Source organism: Rhinopithecus roxellana, chromosome 6 (genome assembly GCF_007565055.1).
Source record: "Rhinopithecus roxellana isolate Shanxi Qingling chromosome 6, ASM756505v1, whole genome shotgun sequence".
NCBI classification, from domain to species: domain Eukaryota; kingdom Metazoa; phylum Chordata; class Mammalia; order Primates; family Cercopithecidae; genus Rhinopithecus; species Rhinopithecus roxellana.
This window is the reverse complement of record NC_044554.1, coordinates 132586082-132604405: the sequence shown is the minus strand read 5'-3', so window position 1 is coordinate 132604405 and position 18324 is coordinate 132586082. Positions and strand designations below refer to the sequence as shown.

At 42.5% G+C, this 18324-nt stretch overlaps 1 protein-coding gene and 1 pseudogene across 2 annotated transcripts; one reads left to right on the top strand and one right to left on the bottom strand.

Annotated features, from left to right (window-relative positions):
* The first annotated feature begins 1547 nt into the window (after positions 1 to 1547).
* Positions 1548 to 10612, top strand: LOC104671238. The gene is given in 5 exon segments (XM_030932026.1): positions 1548 to 2014; positions 2016 to 2082; positions 2085 to 2581; positions 5235 to 5357; positions 10345 to 10612. Coding segments are annotated over 5 exon segments (1422 nt in total).
* A 1266-nt stretch (positions 10613 to 11878) lies between these two features.
* On the bottom strand, positions 11879 to 12806 carry LOC115898385 (annotated as a pseudogene). Its single transcript, XR_004058117.1, has one exon. The product of XR_004058117.1 is annotated as a prostaglandin E synthase 3 pseudogene (transcript).
* Between the last annotated feature and the right edge of the window lie 5518 nt (positions 12807 to 18324).

Sequence of the window (18324 nt, the reverse complement as noted above, 5' to 3'; positions counted from 1 at the left end):
CTTCACAGCTTTCAACTTCATTAAGAGGTTCTACTCTGGTGACATTTCAGCAGGTCTTAGTCTCTAGTCCAAATAAATTCATTATTCCCATGAATGTGCAATACCAGGAGCCTATGACTACCTTTAAAAAGACTAAAAAAAAGATAATGGAGGAAAACACATTCTCTTCATAATGATCTTTCCAAAATACCATTTTGTGATGGTTGCCTTAGACATTATAAACTCTGACAAATTTATTTAGATCATTTCACTTGTGAATCAGTCACTTCAAAATTATACACTATGCTTCTATATAGAAAAATATTACATATGTGGTAACCAATTCTGTAATATAAATAATAGTAACTGTTAAGTCAATATAAAAGTATATAATTAAAATATGGTGATTAATAGAAAAATACAAAGATTTATAGAAACATTTCAAAATTCATTTCATTTAGATCCTTGAATTTATTCCTTCATAAAATATATAAAATATATTATAAAAACTGGAACATAATGGAATAATAGCACCTGTGTGCATTACCATTTTAACCAAGCAGAAGATTTAATTAACCAATTGTTTCCAATCTGCAAGCTATTTTTAACAGTTCAAAGACAAAGGAAAAATAACAACAAAAAAATTTCTAACAGAATGTTCATGTCTCAGAGGTTTTTCAAAAATAACATTATACATTCTGGAAAACTAATGTGAGATCACTGGGGGAAAAATAAAAAAAATAGAGTTGAAAAAGGAAAGCAAGCACCTCTAAGAGCTAACCATTTTTAATATTTTGGTGATTGGCCAGGTGCCGTGGCTCATGCCTGTAATCCCACCACTTTGGGAGGCCAACGCGGGCAGATCACGAGGTCAGGAGTTAGAGACCAGCCTGGCCAACTGGTGAAACCCCATCTCTACTAAAAATACAAAAATTAGCTGGGCATGGTGGCAGGCGCCTGTGATGCCAGCTACTCAGGAGGCTGAGGCAGGAGAATCACTTGAAATCGGAAGACAGAGGCTGCAATGAGCCAAGATCACACCACTGCACTCCAGCCTGGGCGACAAGAGCGAAACTTCAACTCAAAAAAAAAAAAAAAAAAAGTTGGTAATTATCTTTCCAGTCCTCCCCCTAGGCATTTAAAACATGAAATTAGAGTTACTCAATACTACCTAATGAGATCACATTATCAGTGTTAATGTAATATGCATCACTAAACATCATAAACATCTTTCCACGTCTCACAAAGTCTAGATTTATTATGCAGCTTGATATAGTAGGAAAAGCATAGCTTTGATGTCAGAATTGAACTCAAATTCTGACTCCGCAAGTTATGGTTTCTATGGTCTCAAGTACTCCTTCAACAGCTGTCAATCACTTCATCTCTCAAATGAGTTTAATAATAGCTATGCTACAAGAGAAGTGAGATAAGAGCTCACATATACAGTCATTTATGTCCTAGGTATAGTGCTGGCATATAGTATGCAGTGAATGCTTTTACCTTTTTAAAACATTCTGTTCTAAACTTATTTTTATTTGTAAATAAGAAATTAATCTCCTGTGAAATTAATGTCGCAGGGGGAGCGAGGCGACGGTTGCCGGGAAGCGCGCGCCACCCCTCCCTGCCATTCTTCGTCCTCCCCTCGCGCGCCACCCGTTTTTCCTCTTTGTCTGTTAATAACAGCTGGGTGGCTGGGGGAGGAGGGAAGGTGGCCCCGGCAGAGTCTGGGCGAGCGCCTCCCGCTCAGCCGCCAGCCGCCTTGGGAGCCAGAGGACAGCGGCGGTAGCAGCGGCCGCCGGAGAGGAGGCTGTGCCGAGGCTCGGGGCGCTAAGCGCGGCAGCAGAGAACACCAGCCCATCGTGGCGCACCAGAACCAAAACCAGCGGCAGCCGCACGGCCAACTGAGCCGCCCCTTCCTGCTGGAGCCACCAAGGGGTGCGCGCAGCCGGGACCCCTTCATCTCCGCGTCTCCTCGTCTCCCCCGCCCGCGTCAAGCTGCCGGCCTCGCCCATCGCCCCGAGAAGGGGGCGCCGGGTGGCGGCCCTGTACGCGCGGGGACCTCTCTGGACCGGCCGGGGCGCCTGGGCCCTGCTCTCTAGCTCCCGCGCGCTCGCTCCTGCCCTCTCAGCTCTAAGGTAGCAGCGCGGGGGCCCGCCCGGGCCAGGGCAGACAGGAGCGCCAAACGAAGCGGCCCAGCAGCAGTTAACGGTCGCCCACGCGCGTACTTGGGCTCGGATCTACCTTGCAGTAGCAACCGAGGGGCCAATGGGGCGGCGGGGGCCCTCTCACCGCCCCCGCGCGGAGGTTACCAGATCAGGTGCCCAATGCGCACCAGCCCAGCGCTGCGGCCTGCGCCGCCGCGGCCCCGGGAGCCCCGCGCGGCCGCTGCCTCGGCGGGGCCATGGGGAGCGTGGCGTGGGAGGCCAGTGCGGCGCAGTCCTCCTTCAGCATCACGAACAGCAGCAGCGGCCTCTACGGCTGGCAGGACTCGGTGCACAGCAGCCCTGAAGACGGCGGCGGCGGCCGCCGCCGGGAGCGCCGGGGGGGCCGCGCCCAGTGATTGGCTCCTCACCAGCTCACCTCTCGCCGCATATGTTTGGAGGTACGGACCCCTCTCCGCGCGCCCGCGCTCCGTCCTCCTGCGGCTGCACGTGGGTTGTGGCCCCCGGCTATTTTTACCCTTCTTCTTTTCTCCTTCGCCCGGGGCCCGGGGGCTGCTTCCCGGCCCAGCCCTCGCCGGTCTCAGTCCTGGGAAGAAACCCCTGGCACTTAACTCCTGCGGTGCAGCTACCGCGTAGACGCGTGGTTTTGTTTTTAAACATCGTGAGCACCCTCACCTCAGCGGCTCCCTGGTAGAGAAAGTCTGTTTTCCAGAGAGATGACTGGAGCAAATGTTTTACAACAAACCGACGAAACAGCCCTTGTGATTGTGGCTTTTAGTACCAGGAAATCAGGAGGAGACCCGTTGCTAAATGTAGTTCTATATGGGGACTCAGTGGGGAACAGTTTTTAAAGGCCAAAAGTCGAAGGGTCTCAAATGAACGCTGAGTTACCATCTTTGGACCGACCTTTAATATAAAGCTGTAATCCTTAAATCTGTGTCAGTCCCACTTACTGTGTCACTTTAATTGGAGGAAAGCGTTAATGAAAAGTTTGTTTTTAAACCCCACTAAACCGATACTTAAGATCACAGTTGCGGTGGCTCAAGCCTGTAATCCCAGCACTTTGGGAGGCCGAGACGGGCGGATCACGAGGTCAGGAGATCGAGACCATCCTGGCTAACATGGTGAAACCCCGTCTCTACTAAAAAAATTCAAAAAACTAGCCGGGCGAGGGGGCGGGCGCCTGTAGTCCCAGCTACTCGGGAGGCTGAGGCAGGAGAATGGCGTAAACCCAGGAGGCGGAGCTTGTAGTGAGCTGAGATCTGGCCACTGCACTCCAGCCTGGGCGACAGAGCGAGACTCCGTCTCAAAAAAAAAAAAAAAAAAAAAAAAAAGATCACAGTTAATGTCAGTCCTACTTAATTTGGAAAGCGTTTAAAAAATGGAAAAGTTTCCTAAGGAAGTAAAAATTTTGCAACTCTGCCTACAAGGTACAGTAATTGGCTAGGTTCTTTTGAAGAGCAGTGTTGACTAGAGTTAAGGAAAAGTCAGTTGTGGAAAATGGACATTTTTAATAGCAAAATGATGTGCTTTACTATAGAAACAGGAGGAAGGGTCCGTTGTCCTAGGAAAAGTGAATTCTACTTCTTCAGTTATGTTTTATGCTGATCTACTTTATTGCAAAACGCTGATAGTAAATGAATCAAGACCACATCCCCTCCCCGATTTATGAAAATAAATAGAAGTATAGAAGATAAGCATTCCCATTTCATCGCATTGTGCATCCGATATTAGAAGAATTCGCAGCTGAGTGCAGATGAACAGCGAAAACAGCATCCCCTACATTTTTGTGCCTCTTTTACTCATATTTGTAAACGTAGGAACTTTGAGTGGAGACTTAGTAAAGTGGAATACGTGGTAATTTATCTATTCTAATGTTCTGTACTATCAGCATACACGCCAGCAGAAATTAAAAATAAGAATGTCATGCTTAATTTTTCCCATCTTTTAGTAACGCTTTGCACATTCAATATGGAACGACGCTTGACTTTTAATTAGCTACCTTGTTTTAAAGTAATTTTTGCTTCTTAAAAATATTCATCCCTCTTAAAATTGGGCCATTTTAAAAAGTCATTTGCTTTTGAGTAAAAGAACTCTCCTGGTGTCCTTAAAGTGATTTGATCACAACTAACCTACCAGTTGAAGTTGCTGTAGTCCACATTGAAGAATATAAAAGGCAGTTTCTGAGAATTGGTGATTAGTGTGAGATTGAAGGGCAAACTGGTTTTTAATATTTATCTTTATCTTTTTAAAGTGAAAATTTGCATTTAGCCCTCTGCTGCCACTTGTTCAAAATAGCTCTTCTGCCTGGCCATACCGAGGAAAACATCCTAAAAGGTTCTTAGCCTACTAGCTGCTGTCTATAACAAAAAATAATTAAGTAGCATCTTTGCCTCTTAAAATATCTTTAAGATTTCTGTTTTGTTGACAGCCATGTTGCTACATTTTTTCATTTGGTTTTATTCTTTCCATGGTAACTGTAAAGCAAACATAATTAAGAAACAGACATTGGATACTTATGCAGCACACAGAAAGCATTTCTTCCAAACTCTTAACTAAATAAAGTAAATCCTTTCTAGGTGCACAAATCCATAGGTCAGAGGTCAAGATTACCCCACCAGGAGTACCTCATCATTGTAGGCAGGAGGAAATGGCTTTATTTACTCCAGAGCACCCAGGAAAAGGTTCTGACCTTTACAACCTGCTCTGCTTGCTATTCCAGGGGAAAGCAGGAAGGGAGGGGCGGAAGGACAGACCCATAAATGTTCTATGACAATTACTTGGCAGCACTGTTTCAAAGAAATAAGAAAAGCCTTTACTTGGCATTCTGTACTAAGCAGTGCATTGAAATGGGTTGGTTCCAGCTCTGGACGGGCCACCCACACCTGGCCCCTCTGGGCATGCTAAACACAGACAGGAGTGACACCACTACCCCAGGTGTTAGCCTGGAAACTTCCCTCCCTTCCATGCATCATCCCTGCTTTCATCTCCATAGTTGACAGATTCTCAGGGTCTGCTGTGTGGATTCCGGGATCAGCTTCTGAGCTCTTGCCCTTCTCTGAAACATCACTGTTGGCTCTCTCTTTAACTCAGGACTCTGCAGGGCTCTTGGTTCTGGAATACTTGCAACTTCAGGGAGAAGACACTCCCTTGGCCAGCTTCATCCCAGCATCTAACTGGGGAAAGAAGATTGGACATGCTACATTTTTGGGCAAGGTATTTATCTTTTCCAAACCTATTTCCTGATCTATAAAATGGGAATGATAAAAGAACTCACATCATCATGCTTTTGTGAGAATTACAACTGATAAATGATAAATGTCGATGATCATAACATAGCAATAAATGTCGATTATTATAAAATAGTAATAAAATAGGTATTATGGAATATTATCAAAGTTTTATTTTATTTTATTTTATTTTGAGACAGTTTCGCTCTTGTTACTCAGGCTGTAGTACAATGGTGTGATCTCGGCTCCCTGCAACCTCCGCCTCCCGGGTTCAAGCCATTCTCCTGCCTCAGCCTCCCGAGTAGCTGGGATTACAGGCAGCTGCCACCACACCCAGCTGAGTTTTTGTATTTTTAGTAGAGATGGGATTTCACCATGTTGGCCGGGCTGGTCTTGAGCTCCTGACCTCAGGTGATCTGCCCACCTTGGCCTCCCAAAGTGCTGGGGTTACAGGCGTGAGCCACTGTGCCTGGCCCTGGACAGAGGACAAATATTAATATATGGGTATCTAGTGGCTGCGACTAGGCCAGAGAGAGGAAGGTTAAAAAATCAAGGGAAGGAGTTTTGTCCATAAGTTTAAAAATACATAACGTTAACTCTGGAGATAAATAGATCAAATACTAACAATGGTTATCTTTGGCTTTTTTGTTTTATTTTCAGCTTTAAGTTTTTCTTTTTATTTTTTGTGGATACATAACAGGTAAATATATTTATGGGTTACATGAGATATTTTCATACAGGCATGCAATGTGTAATAATCACATCAAGGTAAATAGGATATCCATCACCTAAAGTGTTTATCCTTTGTCTTACAAACAGTTCAATTATACCCTTTTATTTTAAAATGTACAATTAAATTATTTTTTACTATAGCCACCCTGTTGTGCTATCAAATATTAGGTCTTATTCATTATTACTTTTTTTTTTGAGATAGCCTCACTCTGTCACCTAGGCTGGAGTGCAGTGGTGTGATCCCGGCTCACTGCAACCTCTGCCTCCTGGGCTCAGATGATTCTCCTGCCTTAGTGTCCCAAGTAGCTGGGATTATAGGCACATGCCGGCATTCCCGGCTAATTTTTGTATTTTTAGTAGACACAGGGGTTTCACCACATTGGTCAGGCTGGTCTCGAACTCCTGGCTTCAAGTGATCCTCCTGCCTCGGCCTCCCAAAGTGCTGGGATTACAGGTGTGAGCCACCGCAGCTGGCACTATTTTTTGTACCCATTAACCATGTCCACTTCCCCCCAATCGCCAACTACCCTTCCCAGCCTGTGGTAACCACCATTCTACTCTCTGTCTCTGTGAGTTCAATTGTTTTAATTTTTAGCTCCCACAAAAAATGAGAACATACAGTTTTTCTTTCTGTGCTTGGCTTATTTTGCTTAACATAATAAACTCCAATTCCACGACAATGGTTATCTTTGAGTGGGGAATTTATAGGTGATGACTTTTTTTTCTTCTCCCATTTTTCAAATTTTCTGTAATGAGTACTTTTTAAATAGTTTTTAAATAAAAAATACGAAATTTTGTTAAAAAGCCATCATTTGTTCTTTCTTTTCACTGACTTATACAATTAATACACGATTGTATTCTCAATCTAAAGCTTACAAGCCAGAGGTAAAGCTAAAACCCCTCATGGACACACACACACACATGACCACTGCCACACCAAACGCAGTCACTTCCCAGAGGTAGTCATGATATTAATTTTGTGCGGACCCTTCTACATATTTTTCTATCCACTTATGTGTTACTGGCTCATTGATCAAGGACAATTTGCAGCATGATTAAACACGCTTTATTTTTCTTCCCATCATCTCTTCAGAACTTGTCGAGTGGGAGGTAATCATCTCTTGCCACTAGATGAACAATAGGGCCATTCTAGAGGCTCTCTGGTCAGTCATAGGTGATGGACACTTCCACATTTTCTTCCTTGTAAGACAGAGGGTCCATCTGGAAATTTTGAATATCCAGTGTAAGGTACACAACAAACCATCCTATGCCAGAGGGGAAAAAACTGAGCCTAAATATGCTCAAAACAATCAGTGGTTTTCAATGTTGGTTGCATACTGGGATGATCTGAGGTAGTTTAAAAAATTCCTGTCTCAGTTTCCCCCCAGAGTCTCTGATATAATTGCTCTTGGATTTGCCTGGGCTTCAGGGATTTTTAATGTATGTATGTATTTACTTATTTATTTAATTTTTTTGAGACCCAGTCTCACTCTGTTGCCCAGGCTAGAGTACAGAGGCATGATCTCAGCTCACTGCAACCTTTGCCTCCCGAGTTCAAATGATTCTCCTGACTCAGCCTCCTGAGTAGCTGGGACTACAGGCACCCACCAATACACGTGGCTAATTTTTGTGTTTTTAGTAGAGTCAGGGTTTCATCATGTTGGCCAGGCTGGTCTTGAACTCCTGACCTCAGGTGATCCGTCAGCCTCAGCCTCCCGAAGTACTGGGATTACAGGTGGGAGCCACTGTGTCTGGCCGGCTTCAGGGTTTTTAAGAGCTCCCCAGACAACTGTAGTGGGCTACCTTTGAGAATCACTGCTCTAGATTTAACATCCAATTTATAGAAAATACAGGGGAAAGGAGAGAACAGCATGGAGTGCAATAAGCAGTAGCCACACTGGAACACGCTATAAGACAAACACTCAGTTTCTTTTTTTTCCTTTTTCTTTTTTTTCGTGAGATGGAGTCTCGCTCTGTCGCCCAGGCTGGAGTGCAGTGGCGCTATCTCGGCTCACTGCAAGCTCTGCTTCCTGGGTTCAGGCCATTCTCCTGCCTCAGCCTCCAGAGTAGCTAGGGACTACAGGCGCCTGCCACCACACCCAGCTAATTTTTTGCATTTTTAGTAGAGACTGGGTTTCAACGTGTTAGCCAGCATGGTCTCGATCTCCTGACCTCATGATCCACCCACCTCAGCCTCCCAAAGTGCTGGGATTACAGGTGTGAGCCACCACACCTAGCAACACTGTTTCTTTACAAAAAGTTGTAAGAATAAAAGGTGAGGAGGAGAGAGGAACCTACAGGTTAAAAGTGACTAAATTACTAATTGCAATGTGTAAAGAGATCTTTTTGGATCTTCAGGTGAACAAAGAAAACATATGAAAAGTTTTACATATCAAACAGGAATATTTGAACATTCAGTAGATATTTGATATTAAGGGATTGTTTTTAATTTTGAGGTTATAATAATGTGGGTTTTTTTTTAATTTTTATTTTTTAAACTTTTAGGTTCATGGGTACATGTGCAGGTTTGTTACACAGGTAAACTCATATTATGGACGTCTGTTGTACAGACTGTTTTATCACCCAGGTACTAAGCCTAGTACTCAATAGCTATTTTTTTCTGCCCCTCTCCCTCCTACCTACCAAAGGCCTTGGGTAGGCCTCAGTGTCTGTTGTTTTATTTTTAAAACAGTTTTTATGTTTCAGAGACATGTTGAAATAACTGAATGAAATATCTCCAGATTATATATCTGAGATTTACGTGAAAAGAAGCCTATGAGAGGGAGGAGTGGGTGAGGGTGTAGATTTAACAAAATGATTGGCCATGAGTTGATAATTGTTGAAGCTGGGCAATGGGTACATAGGCAACTCGATATTCTGTTTCCTCTCTTTTTGTATGCTTAAACATTTCCAAAATAAGAAGTTTTTTTTAGAATGCTTAGTCCAAGATACTAACAATTTAGTGCTTATTTAAAGATAGAACATTTTTTTTCCCACTACAACGTGCAGTTCTTGGCTTCTTTTTTTCACATTACAGTGTGCAGTTCTTCTTTTGGGGAAGACAGGTGTGACCATCTGTCCTGTTCCTGGCCCACCCCCACCACCTCTCTCTTGCTGACTGTTGCTTCCCAAGGCCAAGGCCAGAGGGTGGAGGAGACATAAGGGCATTAGACCATTAGACAGCTCTCATTTACTGGGTGGTCTTGGTTTTACAGCTGGCTTTTCCTGGGTTTAGTCACTTTGCTTGTGTTATGGATCAATTCTGTTCTCCCAAAAAACTTTTTTTTTTTTTTTTTTTTTTTTTCAGAATCTCGCTCTGTCGCCCAGGCTGGAGTGCAGTAGCATGATCTCAGCTCACTGCAGCCTCTGCCTCCCAGGTTCAAGCAATTATTCTGCCTCAGCCTCCTGAGTAGCTGAAATTACAGGCGCCCACCACCATGCCTGGATAATTTTTTGTATCTTTAGTAGAAACGGGTTCACCATATTGGCCAGGCTGGTCTCGAAACCCCTGACCTCAGGTGATCCACCCGCCTTGGCTTCTCAAAATGCTGGGATTATAGGCGTGAGCCACTGTGTGCAGCCCCAAAAGACAAAGTTGAACTCCTAACCCCAGTACCTGTGAATGTGCCTTTATTTAGAGACGAGGTCTTTGCAGATGTAATCAAATTAAGATGAGGTCAGACTGGGTGCTGCAGCTCATACCTGTACTCCCATCACTTTGGGAGGCCAAGGTGGGCAGATCATTTGAGGTCAGGAGTTTGAGACCAGTCAGACCAACATGGTGAAACCACATCTCTATTAAAAATTCAAAAATTACCCTGGCGTGATGGTGCGAGCCTGTAATCCTGGCTACTCGGGAGGCTGAGGCAGGAGAATCGCTTGAACCTGAGAGGCAGAGGCTGCGGTGAGCAGAGATGGTGCCACTGCACTCAAATGAGGTCATACTGGATTACGATGGGCCCCAAATCCTATGACTGGTGTCCTTACAAGGAAAGAAATTTGAAAACACAGAGGAGACACAGGTGAAATAAGGCCATGTGAAGACAGAGGCAGGGCTTGCATAAGCCAAGGAATGCCAAGGTTGGCAACCAAAGGAATTAGAAGCAAGGAAAGATTATTCCCCAGAGACTTTAAAGGGAGCATGGCTCTGCTGACACCTTGATTTTGAACTTTGAGTCTGTAGAACTGTGAGACAAGTTTCTGTTGTTTTAAACCACCCGGTTTGTGGTGCTTTCTTACAGTAGCCCTAAGAAACGAATACACCCGATCCAGACCTTCCCAGCTCTGAGGATGTCTCTTCTGCTGCATGCTGTGTATTTGGTCCCCAGGGATGCCAGCTCCAACTGTGGCCCCCAGGAGCCCAAGCAACACATACTCCTGCAATTGGGGTCCCTCACCTTTGCCGCTGGGTCTGCTTGGGCAGGACTTGCATTCTTCTGCCCTAAGTGGTTCAAAGAGTTTGAGTGGGTACACTCTGGTACTAGAGAAAATCTGAAGCGATTTACCTAGTTGGATGAAAAAGGACTTATGTACCCTTGATTTATTAAAATTCATTGTTCTTTTATGTACATTTCTCTTTAAAACTCTGAAATGAATATTTGTTTATGCAGTATGACATGATTTAATAATTTATATGACAAGCTTAATAAGGCTGATATTCAATGAACAGAAAAGTAATTTATCTTTTAGTAATCAGAAAAATTTTCAATCCATTTTTATTTTTAAGTGTCTTTTATTAAAGCTTGTGATTTTTTATTAATGTAAGCCAAAGGGTGATTGTTTTTGACACACGGCATTGTACCATAGTGTAATGGGTAGTTTCCTTCTCAGTTAACCTTCAATACTCTGTAGACGCTATTGTGAAATACTGTGGTGAAGTAAGGCCTCGCATCTTCGAGCAGGCTTCTTTACCATAGCATGTTTTTGACATTCATATCTGAACTGTAGTTCCTACAACTTCTTTTTTTTTTTTTTTAAGTCTTCCAACAGTTTATTAGAAAGAATGTAGACATTTAAAAAAATCCCCACTGTCATGAACATAAATTGAGGTTTTCAGCCCTGGTATAAGCTGAATCAAAAAAAGAAAGAAAAAATCCAATAGTGTATTAAACATTTTTCACTCATTTGCCATACTTGACAGTGCAAATACAAATCTGGTCTAAATGTACAGACTCTCAAGCAACAATGTACAGCTTTCTTCGTCCTCCATGCTAAGAGATGTAAAAGCTTAAGGGTCAAACAATACTAAATGTATAGGCTTCAAAAACCATCTAAGTTAGGGCATTCTTTATTTTTAGCTAAGATACACCTGAAACACTGACAAGTGATCACTTACATAGAATAATGTGAAGTAAATTTTTTGAAAAATAAATTTTAGTGGAACAGTCCTGAAGGAACACCAGGAGAACAGCAGGTTACCAGTAAGGTGTCAGCCAATTTGTTCCAGCCACTTTTGAATCCATGTTCTATAATCTAAAATTTAGTTCTCTTTCTCTAAGCTGAGAGCTTCCTATCATGTCAGTATCTATGTTATGAAGAAAAGGAGACTTAGGTGAGATGTTTCTATTTATCACAACAGCTGCATCAATTGCCTAGGACCTCAACAGCTTCATGAAAGTCTGGGAAATGTTCATGCATAAGGTTATTGTAAGCCATTTATTACATTTATTAATGTAAGCCAAAGGGTGATTGTTTTTGACACACGGCATTGTACCGTACATAGTGTAATGGGTAGTTTCCTTCTCAGTTAACCTTCAATACTTTATAGATGCTATTGTGAAATACTGTGGTGAAGTAAGGTCTCGCATCTTCGAGCAGGCTTCTTTACCATAGCATGTTAGCTGACTTAAAATTGCCCCATACAATGGTACATATCAACCCTTAGTGAAGCCTTTTAAAAAACAAACAGGTTGAAAAATGGGTTAAAGTCGGCAAATACAGCATCTGCCTTTAGAGCTATCAACTCAGGAATTCTCTCAATTATGAAATCTTGCAGAGAAGTTATTTTTCTTTCTCAAAATCCAAGTGATGACAATACTCCTTACTCCAGATCTGGCATTTTTTTCATCTTCACTGTCTTGTGAATCCTCAGAGAAACGATCAAAATTAGACACATCTTCATCTGAATCATCTTCCCAGTCTTTCCAATTATTGAAGTCGACACTAAGCCAATTAAGCTTTGCCCTTTCTTTTGTTAACCTTGGCCATGACTGGCCAGATTCTCCTTTTCATAAACAACATAAAATTGATCTGTCCGTTCTTTTATGCTTGCAATCATTTGGATCAATACAGTGAAAAAGATCAATTTCATTTAAATGCTTAAAATTATCACTTCCTCTGAGACAACTGAATGTAAGTTTTTCAAAATTTACATTAACATCCTTACTGTCTTCAACACAAAATTCAATGAAGACATAGTCCCTTCGATCGTACCACTTTGCAGAAGCAGGCTGCATTGTGAACGGGGCAGGGGGAGGGGCGACCGGGTGGGCGGGCCTCTCTGGCGGCGGCTGCTGCTAGGGAGTCGACTTTTCTCCAGTGGCGACTCCGCGTTTTCTCCCCGGTCGCGGCCTCTTCTCGCTTCCCTCAGGCGATGGCGGCAGCAGCGGGCTCGACCTTGGTCCCCAGAATGCGCCGCGCGGAAAGAGCGGCTCCTCCGGTCGGGGAGAAGAGGCAAGTGTAGGAAAACGGCGCGAGGACGGAGAATGAATCAGTTCCTACAACTTCTGTTGTGGTTCAGTAGTTCCTTCCTTTTCGTTGCTAAATAATATTTCATCATATATAGAGAACACAATTTGTTTATCCATTTGCAAGTTAATGAACATTTGAGATGTTTTGAGTTTTTGGTGACCATGCACAATGCCGCCATAAACATTCATGGACGAGGAGGCTTTTTGTGGACATGTGTTATCATTTCTTAGGGAAAAACCCAGGAGTGGAATTGCTGGGTTGCATGGTTATGTTTGATTAAGTGTGGATTTATCTTTATAAGCAAGTTCAAAACTGTTTTCCAGAGTAGATGCACCATTTTCCATTTCCACCAACAATGCATAAGAGTTTGAGTTATACCAGTTTTTGTAATTTTAATCATTATAGTATGGTTATGGATGATTCAAAATATCTTCTTTGGTGGAATGTCTCTTCAAATATTTTGCCAAATTTTGTGCTGTTTCTTATTGAGGTGTGAGAGCTCTTTGTATATTCTGGGTAAAACGTGTGTCAGATTTTTTTAGCAGATGTATTAAGGCATAATTGCTCAATAATTACTCAATGAGCTGCACATATTTAGTATCCACTTTGATACATATTAACATATGTATACACCTGTAAAACAGCAGCCACAATAAAAATCATGAACATACCCATCTCTCCCAAAAGTTTACTTCTGCTCTTTTGTAATCCTAATTATTGCATGCTTTCTTTTTTGACTGGATTCTTGTCCTCAGTAGAATTATTTTGAGATTCATCCATATTGCTGTATCAATAGTTCGTTCATTTTCGTTAGTATTTACATTGTTTGGATATTCTAATAGTGTGTTTAAACATTCATCTGTTGATAAATAAGTGGGTTCTTTCCAGTTTGGGGCTATTACAGAAAATAAGGTGCTATGAACATTTATGTACAATTACTGGGATGGATATATGCTTTCTTTTATCTTAATAAATATAGTAGTTGTATGTTCACAATACTGCCCCGTTCACAATGCAGCCTGCTTCTGCAAAATGGTATGATTGAAGGGACTATGTCTTCATTGAATTTTGTGTTGAAGACAGTAAGGATGTTAATGTAAATTTTGAAAAACTTACATTCAGTTGTCTCGGAGGAAGTGATAATTTTAAGCATTTAAATGAAATTGATCTTTTTCACTGTATTGATCCATACAACTACTATATGCCCATACAACTTTTAATAAAATTGCTAAACTGTCTTGCAGAGTGGTTGTACCATATTACTTTTGCGCCACTGGTGTATGAGAGTTCTAAGTCCTCCATAGTGTCAGCAACACTTGGCATGATCAGTTTTTTTTTTTCAGTTATAGCTATTTAGCTATTTTCTTAAGAGTTTAGTGATATCTCACTGTAATTTGCATTTGCATTTCACAAATCATGAGTAACATCAAGCATCTTTGTGTGTGATTATTTGCCATCTGTCCTTTTGTCCTTTTTTTAAAATTTTTTTAATTTTTGAAACAAGCTCTTGCTCTGTCACCCAGTGGAGTGCAATGGAACAGTCTCGGCTCACTGCAACCTCTGCCTCCTGGGTTTAAGCGATTATCCTGCCTCAGCCTCCCGACTAGCTGGGATTATATGCGCTGACCATCACGCCTGGCTAACTTTTTGTATTTTTAGTAGAGACGGAGTTTCGTCATGTTGGCCAGGCTGATCTCCAACTCCTGACCTCAGGTGATCCACCCACTTCTGCCTCCCAAAATCCTGGAATTACAGGTGTGAGCCATCCACTGTGCCCAGCCTCTTTTGTCCATTTTTAATTGGATTGTTTTCTTATTATTGGGTTTTGAGAGTTCTTTATACATCTAGAGAAAGTCCTTTATCAGACATAGGCTTTGAAAATATTTTCTCTCAGACTGTGGTTTATCTTTTAATTCTTCCTAATACTGTTTATAAAAAAGCAGAGGTTTGTAGTTTTAATGAAGTCCTGTTTATCAATGTGTTCTCTTGTAGATCACGATTATGTTACTGTATCTGAGAAATCTTAGCCTAATCCAAGGTTACAATAATTTTCTTCCATATTTTCTTCTAGAAATTTTATATTCTTAGATTCTTAGTAGCAAGTTACCTTCTACTCCTAGTTTGCTGAGAGTTTTTAATCAGTTATGGATACTGAATTGTGTCAGAAAAGCTTTGCTCTGAAAAGAATGAGTTAATTCAGCCAAAAAGGACGGGGCGGGTGGCACAATTCAAATGTGACATTCTACATTTCAGCTCAAAAGAAGCAATTGGCTGATTGTCACCAAGTGACCTCACTTTTCTCTGCAATTTTTTAGCATGGGAAGATATAAAACAGGTGAAGCTATGAATGTACACTGGTTTTAAACAGAGGTAGAAGATGTAAAGGTAATTCTGAAGCATATGGGAGGAGCTGCTTCTACAAACCTGATTTCCCAGCTGCACAGTGGGATCAGAGGAGCAGGGCTGGGGACTTTCGTTCCCCAGAGTCCACCCCCACTCCCTATAGAAGGAGAGTTTCCAGGTGGCCTAAGTCAGCAGAAGCAAGCAGGCGCCCCATCCTGAGCTCCTGGAGACAACAACAGATGGCGGATAGGCAAAGCAAATTAATCAAGCCACCAAATGTTCTCAGATTTGGTTTTCAAATTCACTACCAGTTACACACAGCCACTGTTATTGTGCATCATATTTATTTGACAGCATTGTCCAGCCCTTAGATTTCTCTCACTGGCTCACACTAAAGAACATATGCCTTGTATTTCAATTAGCATTTTCCAAAGTTCAAGGGAATTCTAGGGCTGAAAAAAACCCACTATGCCAGGAGTTGATGTACAAAGGCCATCTGTGGGGCTCATTTTAGTGTTCTAATGTAGTCTAAAGGGCAGAGGCTTGAGCTTAGTCTTTTTGAAATATAGATTTTAGAAAAGCTCCTTGAACATATTGCAACACACTCCATGTGGGATTCTTGTCTATCTCTTTGGAGGAGTTGGTCATGACTTTTAAGATCTCTTCCCATCCTTCCAGCTCTTCCTATCATCCATGTGAGGCCGTAGCTGTGTACAGAGCAGACTAGTGCAGTCTAACCGCTCATCCATCACGTAAGCCTTTCAGCAGCAAGTAGGCAGCCAAATGTCAGTGTGGCATGAAACTCCAGAGAAAGAACAGTCTACACAGATAACGGCCAGCAAAGCACAGGGTGTGAGTTTTGCTCACAGAGAATCTGAGTGTGCCGTGCCACTCCTAGAGGATGTTCTTAACATCAAAAGTGAAAGCTGAGGAGAAGAACTATCTAGAGGGTAATTTGGTCATAGCATGGCGATGAGGAGAATGGGAGACATAAAGGGATGGAAACGGATGAGGTGGGCATATCCCCAAGAACCATAAAAATGTCCCAAAGACATCTGAAAATACATTGGAAACAGTGACCTCAAGGCAGTGTAGTGTCCTGTGCTGAGAGTCAGAAGGTTCAGGTTCTAGTTCCATCTCTGCCAGTACCTCCCATCACCTCTCTGAAGCTATTTCCTTTCTGTGCAGTGTGGTGGGTAGGACTCCCTAGGTGATTCTCAATAGGCCATATTCACATGGTGCGGCTGGTATGAGCCTAAGTGTCATGAGGTTGGAGAGGACACAGAGGATGAGCCCAGGCAGGGCCAGCTCCGGGAACGTTGGCCACCTTATCAAATGATATATTCCACATAGACTTGGCTGGAAGGACCTTCATCAGAATTTTTTTATTACTACCAGGAGAGTGAAAATCAGGAAAACAATTTCCACAATATCCATAAATCAGGGCTGATCTTGAGATGAATAATAACAAATTCTTTTGCTTATGTACTACTTTTCATTTCCTAGAGTGCTTTGAAGCTCCACTCTTTGGGGATAAGTGGGGGGATTATTAATCCACTTTAGAAAAAAATTGCATAGAATTTGAGACCTCCTAGCAAACGGTAGAGACAGGATAAACCTAACTGGTGTGATTGAGAAGGCCAAGCCCCTCTTCATCTGTCTCAGAATATGTCCCTCGACTCAGCCAAAGAGTAACAAATACCAACATTAACCCTTTAATATGGATTAGTCATTAAATTAAATTGATTAACCATCATCTAATGAATAGCAAAATCTTGGGAAAACCAGGCACAAATGAAATCAATTTGTTAGACAGGAAGGTGAAAGGAATGGCCTAGGTGCTCACACATGCTCGCATGGGCAAGATAAGTCCAGGCTGGCTTTCAGTGGGCCCCGGGTCAGGATGAATGCACTGACATAGCCACAGGGCCAGAGATTGGGAGCAGCAGGTCCAAGGGCAGATGTGGGTTCACGAAGCAGCAGTTTTGACACATTTAGCCCTTTGTGGTTTTGTCTGAGGCAGGCCCTGTCTGGAGTACTGCCTTCAGCACAATGAAGAAAAACACAATGAATGCCTGAAAAAGAGATGCTCAAATGCTCAAATGGGTAAGAATGACTTCAATTATTAATAACACCTCCATATGTTGAGGTTCTACCCCCTGGATTCTGATTGTATAGGTCTGAGGTGCAGCCTAGGAACCAGCATTTCCAAGAACCATGCCAGGTGATTACGATGCAGAGGGTTCATGGATGACAGTGAGTAATACTATATTAGTTGTGCATCCAGAAGGTAAACGATGGGCAATCCTTAAGTGGTATTTAGTTCTTCCCTTACCTGTGGATATTTTTGCCAGATCTGGAGGCCATGGGTGGGTGCTTCATGGTTTCTATCTGCTGCTATGGAAGAGAGGTCTTCCTGCCCCCATCCTATGCAGAATCTTTAGATTGAGAGGGGTATGGGAGTTTTCCTTCTGCATTTCCCAAACGAAGACATAGCTCAAACAACTTGTCACATGAGGTGGTTAGGAGGCTCCCTGGTGTATTTGGAAGGGAGTGAAATCTAGAGTATACAGGGAAATTGAGCAGGACGCCACATCTCCAAGGCATCCATTAGAGAATGAAAAGAGCTGGCTAACTTTGAGTTATAGGGTCATAATTCCATTTCAGGATTCTGGCAATAGCATAAACCACTAGAACTCTTCCTTGGTAGTTTATGAACACTTTGCCCTCCCTACCCTCACCCCACCTCCTGCCTTGGAAGATTAATAGCTCTGTAAATTACAGTTGTATTAAAATATGTGTATTATATCTTGATATGAGGCTTTCATATGGGTATGAAAGCGCCCTCAACTTCCATCTCCCTGGGTGACATATCTTGCTTTGTGTACTAATACAGTTTCAGTGTTGAAAAAAAAGGACTTCCAGATTGACATAAGCTCCACAAAAGGCTGTGGGCTTTGAGTAAGACTATTCTGGGCTGGGAATCAGCACATGTAAAAGTACAGAGGCAAGAAAAAGATGGACATTGGGGGATGCCCAGGAGAGAAATGTGGCTGGAGTAGAGAACTTGAGTAGGTTGAGACTATGGTTGTGTGTGTGTGTGTGTGTGTGTGTGAGAGAGAGAGAGAGACAGAGAGAGAGAGAGAGAGAGAGAGAGAGAGAGAGAGAGAGAGAGAGAGAGAGAGAGA